The 11851-nt window shown below is 49.2% G+C and overlaps 1 protein-coding gene across 1 annotated transcript; it reads right to left on the reverse strand.

Moving 5' to 3' along the window:
* Nucleotides 1–1472: 1472 nt before the first annotated feature.
* LOC144137974 (uncharacterized) lies at nucleotides 1473–6222 on the reverse strand. Its single transcript, XM_077670009.1, has one exon. It carries the CDS (start codon nucleotides 6202–6204, stop codon nucleotides 5038–5040), a length of 1167 nt encoding a protein of 388 aa, XP_077526135.1. The 5' UTR covers nucleotides 6205–6222; the 3' UTR covers nucleotides 1473–5037.
* Nucleotides 6223–11851: the final 5629 nt, after the last annotated feature.

Here is an 11851-nt window from a genome sequence, read left to right on the forward strand (position 1 = left end):
CTATCTGAGTCGCCCACTGAACTTATTAGAAAAGCTAGAATACTAACAGTTCAAAACACAGCCAAACTTTCACGATTAAGATTCATGCATTAGTTGATTGATGGCGAGATAAGAATTAATAAATCCAAATACATTTCTGCGACACAAACACGAATGACTCACCACACACATTCCTAATGCTTAACGATTCTTCCTTTCACACACGCTCGTTTAGATATTCATTCTGCCCATTAGCAACAAGACAATGGAACAGGCTAAGTCCTTTCATAACAAACTGCACTTCATTCGATAATTTTACCGCATTAGTAAGAGAGCACTTACAATACGAGAACGTTTAACCGATTCTTCTGCGAATTCCGTCAATTATTCATGTTCTGTGCGTCTTTTCATATTTGTGTAATATCAATGAAGGAATGTTGTTGTTATTGGCTTGTCACGGGCTGATGCTGTTATTTTTGTTTTCATCTACATATTGTGGGATTTGTTTTTTTCACGCTACGTCGTAGTAACTGCGATACGAAATATGTTATTCTTGCACCTACTTACTTTTTCTTTCAATGTGGAAGTTCTGCCCCAACAAACGATTGTCCGGGGGATTGGCACTGTAAATAAATAAATAAATAAATAAATAAATAAATAAATAAATAAATTAACTGGAACCGAATGGCTGTTTGGGACGGAACAGAACCCGTACTAAAACCGCTATTTTTTGAGGACGCTCAACCCGAATTGGAACTGAACCGAACACGAGAAATAATGGCTACAGGTTCCGAACGAATCGTTTGGACCATCTGTTGTTGATACAGTCAAACCCGGCTATAACGAACCCGGATAGAGGGAATTTTGGTATATATTGAACAGAAATAATTAGTTACTGAAATACATGGGAAACATATTCCTTATAACGAAGTTCACATCCGATATATTGAACTCTGGGTGCCTAGAATGGCCGCCGAAATGCATGATCTCGGAGCGGCGATTGAGATGTGGATTGGCCGCGACCACGAAGCAAGCGCCGCGACTGAGACATTGCGCCTCGCACGGAGCGACGTGACGCCCAATACTTTCCGTAACTGTTTCCAACGCGCGGGACTCGCGACAGAACCCGCCCTGTCAGCGAGTCCGGACCAGACAGCAGCATCGGTGAACTGTGGGAGCTCGCCAGCGTTCCCGATGATGTCACGCGTGAAATCCGTCCGACGCTTATAATGAAGCGCTTTCGGCAGTCGATGTTCTCCGCCAATGCTTCTTAGATTTTAAGTGCGAATGCACTTTATAAGCGACCCCAAACCATCCACCGCCGGCGGCGGCGGCGGCGTCGGCGGCGGCGTCCGCAGTGCTCCTCTATATTTAAAAAAGAAACAGCATCCGGCGCCAGGTTTCGATCCGAGGACTTTGCGGCCGCAGCGCGACGCTCTACCGACCAAGCCACGGACACTTTTTTTTTTCTTTATTTCCAAACAAGCACCGCTTTTACAAACATAAACATCAGTGTCACAACCAACCCATACTAAAACATAAAATCGCTGCTCCCGCTCTGGGATGCAGCGCTGGTGGCTAAAATATCTTTATCTTTGTTAGCCTTTCAACTTGTGACAGCCATTCCGGAACACTTTGTTGGGCCTTTTTCAATTCAACAAACGAAACAATAGCCTCCTGAAAATACTCTCTGACTGGGCGCGCGTCAATGTCCGAGTGACGAACTGCCAGCCGACACCTCCATATGCTGTGCAGGCCCAATAACATTATTAGATCTAGCGGTACACCCTCCTCATCATGTTCAACGGACAAATACCGGATGCCACGGGCATCGACTGGCAGATCTTTTTTCAACGTACGCTGCAGCACATCCCAAAAGAATACACCATCCCAACAGTCGATGAAGACATGTTCAATGGTTTCCGGTTTCTTGCACAACCAACACTGTTCCCCCCATGGCATAAAGAGGCCCTTTTCTTGCATCCATGTCTTAACAAGGAGTGTTCCGGTATGTAATTTAAAGAAAAACGTTTTAATCCCTGGTGCAACTGGCATTTTCTTGACCCGCTTTAACACATCTCGACCAGGGCCTGCTGAGTACGTTATTCTGTACAACGGAACCGGGAGAACTGTATCACAAAGATCACCATACAGTCGCTTTCTTGAAACTGCACTCAGATAATCCAACGAAAATCGCACAGCTAGAAAACGAAATGACTCAACAACTTCTTTTAGGTAGCCACGTATACCTCCCGGCAAACATAATGTCGTAACTATAAACTCTGGCAGAACCCTGCCTAATCTAATTTGACAAACCGTGCGCAAAAACGGGTCTTTAACATCCCGCAAAAAAAGAAAACGGTTTACCAACTGACGTAAAAAGAAATGCGTTAACCCTAAACCCCCATCACGAACGCGCCGAAAGAGGTTTGTACGACTGGTTCGTTCCCAGGACGAACCCCAAATAAATACTGCAAAAACACGGTGCAGCTTTTGAACATTTGCCCGTGAACAATGGAGTACTTGCAATACATACCAAAGTTTGCTCACCATGAATAGGTTGCAAACCGTCGCGCGAGCAAAGATGGACAAATTTGTGCCCTTCCACTTCTCTGCCTTTTCTCGTAGCTCCACAGCTTGTTTCCGCCAATAAGGGTCACTATCGGTATAATACTCTAGCGGCACGCCTAGGTACTTCACGGGCGTCGTTACCCACTTGATATTCTTAAATACCACCGGTGTTGTACTCCACTCTCCATGCCATATTCCCAGGCACTTGTCCCAGTTCACGGCGCATCCACTCACATGACAAAACCATTTCACTAAGTTAACGACTTGAGAGACGCTTTCTTGATCTGCGCAGAAAATAGCAATATCGTCTGCGTAAGCTAAAACTCGTACCTCGGCTGCATGAAGTTGAAATCCCTTGACAGTTTCATTTCTCATTATGGCTAAACACAAGGATTCAATGTATATGCAGAAGAGGAGAGGTGACAGAGGACACCCCTGCCTCACCGACCTCTGCACTTCTATGCGCCTTCCCAACACCTTGTTAACAATTATTCTGGTCGTACACTTGTTGTAGGCCATGCGAACACCTTCTAGGATAACAGAGCCGATGTTAACGTGCTCTAATACTGCCATAAGCCCATCGTGTGGCACGCGGTCGAACGCTTTATCGAGGTCCACTTGTAGCATTGCTACACCGGTATGCATCACATCACAGCTCTCGAGTACACTCCGAGCCTTGTGTATGTTCGTGACAATTGATCGTCCTTTTATCCCACATGTTTGATGCGGTCCCACTATGATGCCAATAACAGTCTGTAACCTTTTAGCCAGTATTTTCATGAGTATTTTGTAGTCAACGTTAGTTAAGCTTATTGGGCGGTACGACGTCACCTGACGAAGTTTGACAGCGTCTTCTGTTTTAGGAATTAAAATGGTGTGCGCAGCCGAAAACGACGGTGGCAGCACCCCTAACGTAAAAGCTTCTCTAAATACTGCCGTTAACACAGGGGATATCTCATGTTTAAGGAACTTATAAAAAGCCGCGCTCAAGCCATCAGGACCTGGTGACTTTCCCAGGTTTAGGTTATTAATCGCTTCTTTCACTTCCTCTACCGTGATGGGGGATTCTAATAGTAACCTTGTTTCGTCATCGATTTTTGGCAGCAGAGACACAAATTCACGTTCAAACTTCTCAAGTTGAATAGCGCTTCGCGAAAACAAGGTACTGTAGTGCTCAAAAAAAGCACGTTCTATGTATATGTTTTCGCCGCTGACTACGCCGTTGTACTCAATTTCTGTTATTTCGTTGCGGCGAGCGTATCTTTTTTCTGTCCCCAGTGCTCTCTTGGTGGGCATTTCGCCTGCTATCAATTTTTCCGCTCTTGGTCTGACGCGCGCTGCGTGATAACGTTCGGCGTCTATCAGCTCAAGTTTTGCTTTTGTGGCCTTTATCTCATCTTTACACGACCCCGGGACTTGGCTTTCTTCTTCCAACATTGCCTGCAAACAAGTTCGCAAGACGCTTTCTTGCTTTTGTCTTTCCTTCTTAATAGCGGTTCCTCTTTCGATTGCTTGCATTTTTGTTTCTTGCTTAAAGTGCTCCCATTGAAATCCTAATTTTTCGCTGCTACTATTACCAATATTTTCTACAGTTGCTCTTACTTTCTGCATAAAAAGATCGTCCTCTAACAGTTTATCGTTAAATTTCCATAGATCCCATGTAAATTTACTTCTGTTTTCGTTTTTACTTCCCAGACAAAACGATACTAAGCAGTGGTCGGAGAACGAAACCGAGCGCACGTTGTAGTCACAACACCATGGCAGCAGCTCAGCTAAAATATATGCCCTATCCAAGCGGGCGTGACTAGCCCCTTGGAAATGCGTATAATGTACATCTCTTCCACTGCTAACACACTCTCCCACGTCCTCTAAACCAAGATCGTTCACCATTTCAGATAATAAAGTTGTGCTTACGTCACGATAGGGTGTACAGCTGGTTTTGTCTCGTGCGGAGCATACACAGTTAAAGTCGCCCAATAACACTGTGTATCGATCACCACTGCAGTATTTTCTGATTTCCTCGAAAAATTCGCGTCTTTCTTGGACTCTTGTTGGTGCATAAACACAAATCACTCGCCACTGGCTTGTTGAAAAAGCAAAGTCACAAACTACGAAACGTCCGTTTAGGCACACTGTGACATTTTGGACTACCACCCCTAACGATTTGCGAATCAGGAGAACACACCCCGCCGACATTCCAACCGCGTGGCTAACACATGCATAATAGTGTGCTGTAAAGGGACGCACCATACAGTCGGTCTGATCCTCACTTTCGACTTTCGTCTCCTGTATGGCGACGACGTTTAGGTCTCGCTCCGTAACCATGCGGTACAGCTGATTCTGCTTTCGCTTAGCTGAAAGTCCTCGTGCATTGAGGGTAGCTATTCGAAAGGGCTTACAGAGGGCCGTCATTTTGGAGGGACCAGACCAAGTGTAAAGTGCTTACCTTTATCTCGCGCCATACAGTGTGCCCGGTCCTACATGTGGTCAGGTGATTTTCGTGCCGCCTTTTCCCGGCGACGCCACCCCTGGCTTAGTAGTGGCGGCTCGCTGATTCTTCTTTCCCCGACCAGCCTGCCACGGCGGTTCTGGCTTTCGCTGGTTTGGTTCGTCCGCAGTCTCCGGGCCATCTTCGTGCCGACGCTTGCTCGGCTGAACCTCGAGGTCCATCCTCTCGCTCTCGTCCTTGGTGGTTCCAGCACTGTCCCCGTCTTGAGCGGTGGCCTGCCAAGGCGGATCGTCTGCTGGCGCGCTACGCCCCTCCGCCGTCAGTGGCTTGCTCTCGTCCTTTCTTGTGGTATCCGCGTCCGTTTCCGGCTCGGGGTGGTGGTGGGTCCTGGGTTCAGGTGCTGCGGGTGCCGCTGCTCCCTCTGCTTCTTCCTCGTCCATAACGAGTTCGCTGTTGTCACTTTCCAGGCCTCGACCCACAGCCCGAGCGTACGAGCGGGTGCAGTCCGCCTTCTCGTGCCCAAAGGCGTGGCATTCCGAGCACCTGGGGGCCCGGCATTCTCGGCGAATGTGCCCGGCTCTGCGGCACCTGAGGCACAGTGGGGATCGCCCAGGCACCGCGACGAGCGCCGTGCCGGGGCCTAACCGCAGCTGGTGGGGAAGCCTGTCCGGCGTGACACCTTCATGCAAAACTAGGCGCACAATCCGGGTTGTCGACTCGGAGCTCTCAAAGTCCTGAACACGCCACTTGTCACTCGTCACCTCCTTCACGTCGCCGTACTCGGCGAATATCTTCCTTATAGTCTCGTTGGTAACGTTGAAGGCAACCCAGTGCAGCTTCACCCGAAGTTCGTGCCTTACGGGGTCGACTACAAGGCATGGCTGTCCTTTCACGCTCAACGGGCCGCTTTCCAGCAGTTTTTTCTTCGCTCCGTCCGTCCGAAAATTTATCAGCCAGACGTGGGACATCTGGTAGGCCCCTATGCCACAAACTTCCTGTATCACTCCAGTGTCCTTCAACGGCTGCCTGAAGTCGTCAATTCTGTACGGTCGACCGCCGACGTCGCAGTGCAGAACAACCACACGATTCATCGCTTCTCCGGTGGGCAGGGGGGGCAGAACAACACGGTAATCCTTGGGCAACGAAGAAACCGGTTCACCACGGCCGGCATCGGCCGTTATCGCAGCTCGCACGGAGCCATCCATCCTGCGTCCGCTCCTATCGGCAGCCGGAAACAGAATTGAAGCCACGGACACGACGCTGATATCAGTGTTAGTGACGCGCCTTATATCTTTAACGCATTCAAACTACGTCGTCAGCGGCGTGCGTTGGCGACTCAGCGGCGTTATAGCGGCTTGATTACTGCGTGGTGTACACGTGATACTACAAACCCGATGGAAGAGATGGAATAGAAGGCGGCGAGGCGGTGGGCTGCGGGGGCCGAGCGCAAGCGCCGCAAGCGGGCCGACAACCGTGCATTCGCACTTTCACATTCTCCCCCTCGGGGAAATGCGGGGGAATTTTTTTGGGGACGCGGAATCGAACTGGTGCAAACAATGTCTCGTGTAGAGAATGCTGTGCTAGTTGAAGCCACCAAAACGAAAGTGAAAACAAAAATCGCCGCTTTTTTTTGCAACCTGGGCAGTTAAGGCGGAAAGTAGCTTTATTACCTGGAATAAATGGATTATTTTGTTATGGTAATGGCTACTGTACTGTGTTCGTTTCTGCATACGCGGAGGGCGGAGTTGGTGAGGGTAAGGGGGGGGGGGCGGAGGCGGCGGGGCTCCCGCGGATTGCGAATTCGTAACAATAAGCTCGTTATAGGCGGGTTCGGCTATATCGAACTATTTGATATATCGAACTAATCGCGGTGCATATTACAGTTCGCTATAAACGGGTTTGACTGCATTGTGCAGTAAAAGCCATTCAGGCCTTTTGCTTTCACTTAGCATCAACTTTGTAACCTCTCTCGCATTTTCCCCTCTTGGCCACTTGAACACTTTACGCTATTTTTGTGGCAACAGGGAAAACGAATGCGCACCAGGGTATCAATGGTATGTTTTCGCTGTTAGCACGAGCAGAGCGCGAGGCTGACTAAATGAAATGCCATTCTAAGCAGCTTGCAATTGATATGAAACGACTTAGCCCTTCCCTCGCTGGAGCATTCAGGCTGCAAAGTCTGCAAGAGTGCTCCACTGCGCAACGGTGAAGGCCCACAACCGATGAGTGCAAACTTCTCTCATTTGAAGTTTTTCAGAACGTCCCATATCTGCAAAGCAAAAATACTTGACAAGTGGGACCGCTGGAGTTCTCTGTGTCTGAGCCGTTTGCTGCTGCCCACAAGTATGCGGATTTGCCGATATACTCGCCCACTACCGGCGCGGGCGCCAACAATACCCAGCACCCCACCCACACCTATCTAGAACCGAAGGTACAATACTCCGGCGACTACAAACAAACTCTTACCCCCACAATACCCTACTCCATGCAATGTACCCCACCCTCTACCCCGCATCTTGCAAATACTGCCCCCATCGTGGCACCCTATACCATCTGGTATGGGGGTGTCAACAAACCCCGTCCCTTACTCCCAATCCCCAACCTACTTACGAGCAGTGGGTGGCACAACTGACCAGCTCCGACCTCTCCTCCCAGCGTAGCCTGGTAGAGAGGGCCCGGGTGGCCAGTGCAGGCCAGGGTATCCCGGACTAGAGGAAACCCCCCACCAGGCGGGTGCCCAGACAGCAGCACCTAAGGCTCGCATAAATAAAGTTCATTCCTCCTCCTCCTGATCACCGTTCCCCACGACCATTTTTTTGAGGTAGGCGGAAACTGAGAACGTCGATGTGTTGAGGTATGGACCAACGTTGCATACCACAGGTGGTTTAAATTACTCTGCCGCACCGTAACATCAGCTGCGCCAAGGTGCAGTAATATAGCACGGTAAACATGCTAAAACAGCGGGGAGACATGGGACGGCGGTTGTCCCGTATCTGCCGCGCAGTTTCACCGTGTTTCACTGCTCCAGCCAATTTGGCCACATTCAAGCATTGACAACTGCAGCGCGGTGCATCAAACGCACCAATTATCAAAAAAGTGTGTTTACACGAAAAAAAATACACATGCCTGTTTTTAAATATTACCCTGAAAATAACTGAAATCGCATAAGCAAAGCACCAGAAAGTTGATATTGCTTTATATTTTTCTTTATACGACGTTTCACAAAAACGCCTGTGATCAATGCAAAGGAAGCGATTGCCGTAGTGTCAAGTATAATCGCCAGTTTTTCAGAGCGCTAGAGCCGCCAAGTTGCAGTTGTTTGCAGATATAAATAATAATAGATATATCAGGTAAAACTGTTAGCGCAAGGTGCGCACTTATTCATATTGAGCGAAACTGCATCCCTCGACCTTGCAGGCACTGCGTATTTTGTTTAGGGATGAAAAACAGCATAAAAGCAGATCACAGATGCACACTGCCCATTCAGCCGGTGTTCATTCTTTTTGCGTGTTCTGCAGTACTCAGCTCTGATTTGTTTTCGGACGTGGACTTTTAGTGACAGCCCAAATCGGTATTATACTGCTGCTGCTACTTGTGACAGAGGGGTGTACTTCTGTAGACGAATTAAAGAGCGTCTCCCCAAACCAGTTCTGTAAGCCCGCTGCAGAATTCTCGTTTAGTTTACGGGCAACGCGAAGTTGGAGGCCGCCGAGTGCATGCTTTGTGTTCCTTCCGTTTGTGAGGCAAAGAACGGGGGTGCTTAGACCGAGTTCCTTTGTTGCGTTGGTATGCGGCCAACTCTACCAGCACGTCTCAGTGAACGGGCGATGGGTGCGCAGTTTCGGCGCGGGGTTCTTTCGGACAGCGCGCATGCCGCTATTATGGCTTGCCGAGATTGGGGAGGGGCTCGGTCGTCGTCAAGACTGACGAGCTGGCGGGAAACGAAAGGATGCCGTCTCTTAGTGTCAAAAAGCCACGCGGCGTATGTTTTGGGGATTTGCGACGTAGCGCAGGTGCTGGTCGGTTATGGGTCATTCGCCTCGAGAATGGTCGCCTGGGCTTGGAGCAGCTCGTCCCGCGAGTCAGGCGGCGGGCCGCGGTGTCCCTTAGTCTGAGGAGGGGATTAGCCACGACTCCCTCATTAGCCCGTTTACATTGACCCGGCGAGGGCGCGTTGAGTCGAAATAAACAGGTTTTTTGGACTCGACACTCCGGGGTGGGTCAGAGAGCCGTCGCGGCGAGTCCAGTCAACTCGGAGGCCGGGAATGGGTTAGCTCGCTCGTCGGGCTGAGTCGGCGGGCCGCGGGGAGCAGAATACCGTATTTGCGCGGTTCTAACGCGCCCCCAATCGTAACGCGCGGGTAACTTCGCGCAGGAAAATTCGAAAAAAAAAAGTGACACTGACGGTGCTGCGCAGATGGAAACGACATGACACCACGTACCTGGAAGAGGGAGATTTTATTTGGCATGCAGCTCTGGAAGCCAAAAATGAATTGTGCTTCACAAGGTTGCTTATCCAGCTGCTGCTGGAAATAAAGTTATAGCGGGGAACAGCAAAGTTGCTTGCGATTTCAAGTGCCTTGATCTTCATAATTCTAAGCGTTAGGGGCTAAGCAGAAGCACAAAAAAATGTGCAACAGCTGACCAAGGTATGCGGCATGCCATTGCGGAATCAGTGCGTCGAAATTCACTCACGTGGTGTTGACGGATTGTTTTTATTGGATAGAGTTGGATTTTGCGGGTACTTCGTGTCCGTTGCGCAAGGCAATGCTGCTGGTCGCTTTAAAGCCTATTTCGGTTTTGAGCCCGATTGTAACGCGCACACAAATATTAAGCTACCTTTTAGCAAAAGAGGGTGCGCGCTACAATCGTGAAAATACGGTAGCCCCTTTTCCGTGAACCCTACCGCTCCCCTTACCTCGATTCTTTGGACGGGGTTCATAAAAACTCGGACGCGTCAAGGTAAGCTGAACCGGCACTCAACTCTCCCCGCCCCCGTCGCGTCCATGTACACGGGGCTATTGTGCAGGCGAGCGCGCGTGGACAAACGCGAGGCGGCAAGGCGAGGACACTGTAAGATGTTAGCCAAGACCGCTCTAAGCGTTCGGCTTTGGCTTTTGAGCAGATGCCTCCCGCTCAACGTAATGGTGTGACCACTCCGAGCGGTCAGTGACTTTGGGTAGCCGATGTCTTGCATTTGCTTGTCGGTTGCAGAAACGTACGCGGGAGATGTACTAGGAGTTGCATGAGAGAGAGAGTGTTGGGTCATGGGACCGCAGGGGGGGGGGGCATGTTTAGGATCGGTTTATTCTTTTTGTGCGTGTGTTTTATTTGTTTGTAGTAAACCAGTCGGGGCTTTGAGATCTGATGTCATGCCCTGATGTCAGCCCGGATATCCGTCTGACTTCATGTGAACGGGCACATTAGCAGGGGCGCTGCCCAAATTCTATAAATACTAGGAACTCCATTTCCGGGGGTTGAATTTTATTTCTCGCAGGCTCTACGCGCTATGGGCTATGCCGAGTGACTTCCCTTCTAAGATCCACCACTTGGTTCCATTCTCTTTTGCAGGTACTCTGTACCTTCGGCTATGGCGAGAGTTGTAACGAGTTACCCCATTTTATGTATATACTGTGAATTTCGCTCGTAAATAGTGCTGCCTATAAACTTCGTGTAATACCGTACCCAAGCCTTCGCCTCATGGCTGCCGGAGACCAGCAGCTAACGAACCCATCGACTACTCGACGGCCGCCTCCGGCGGCTTAACAGATCTACGGCGGCACCTGCGAACATCTCGTCTGGTCCTCATTGGCTGACGGCGGTACCAGCGGATTTACTTTTTGGGGAGGAAGTAGAAAGAAACGTTTACTGTTTTCATTTACACTTATTTCACGTGCTCAACCACGTAAGAATTGTTTATTTCACGAAAACATTTACAGATGCTTCGTCAATGAGCTCTCGCTGTTCACAACTTTTGCGGCGTAATAAATCGTAGCACCGAAAAGCCTACGGGGTGTAGACCCCCGTTTGCACGTTTATGTCATTTTCTGCCTCATGTGCACGGATCTTACTTATAACGACGAGGCAGTCCGTCGAATTACTCTTCTTTAGCCCCGCAAGCAAAATAAACCTTCTTTCATGCCAAATGTTGGGCCCGCAGCTTCTCTCTCGCTAAGCTTAGCAGTCCTAATTCAATGCGCGATAGAAACGTGGTACAGCGGCGTTGCACTGAGCAGTCAGTTTTAAGGTCAGGCCGTAATTTTTAGCCTTTGAATGGCAGTTTCACTGAAATGGCCAGCACATACGCAATTCTTTTGGACCTGGTACACAGATGACGCAGGATGTATCGGAGACTGGGCGTTCCGTTGTTCGTATTTCTTTGTATCTGCCTTTACGCAAAAAGGTCCTCCTACCTGGAATTTATTCGCTGTCCTGCTGTCCTTTAGTTTCAGGAGCGCATTTCTCTCGAAATGCCAAAGGTTAGGAAGCAAATAAAGGATGTCCCAGCAAAACTGCCATTTGCTTTGGACCGAAGGAAAGTTGAACTCATTTACGAAACAAAAATACGCCAATAGTCTGATTTCGAAATTATTATCTACACGGGGCCGTGGATTTGGGTGTAAACGCCCCGGTAATTTCCAAAAGTTCTCGGAGTTGCCGTATTTCCACCAGCTGCTACCCCAACAACACGTCCGAAGGAAGCATCGCTTCAATCAGAAGAAAGAGCGACATTCAAGCTGTCAGGAACACAAAATATTCCATACATTCGCTATTCACGCCACCAAATAAATGGACAGTTGAGACTGAAAAAACTTGTTCTTTTAAGTAAAACATCCTAGCCTATACGCAATA

This window comes from Haemaphysalis longicornis, unplaced genomic scaffold, assembly GCF_048455015.1.
Source record: "Haemaphysalis longicornis isolate Haplotype H1 unplaced genomic scaffold, Haemaphysalis longicornis Haplotype H1 scaffold_5, whole genome shotgun sequence".
In the NCBI taxonomy this organism is placed as follows: domain Eukaryota; kingdom Metazoa; phylum Arthropoda; class Arachnida; order Ixodida; family Ixodidae; genus Haemaphysalis; species Haemaphysalis longicornis.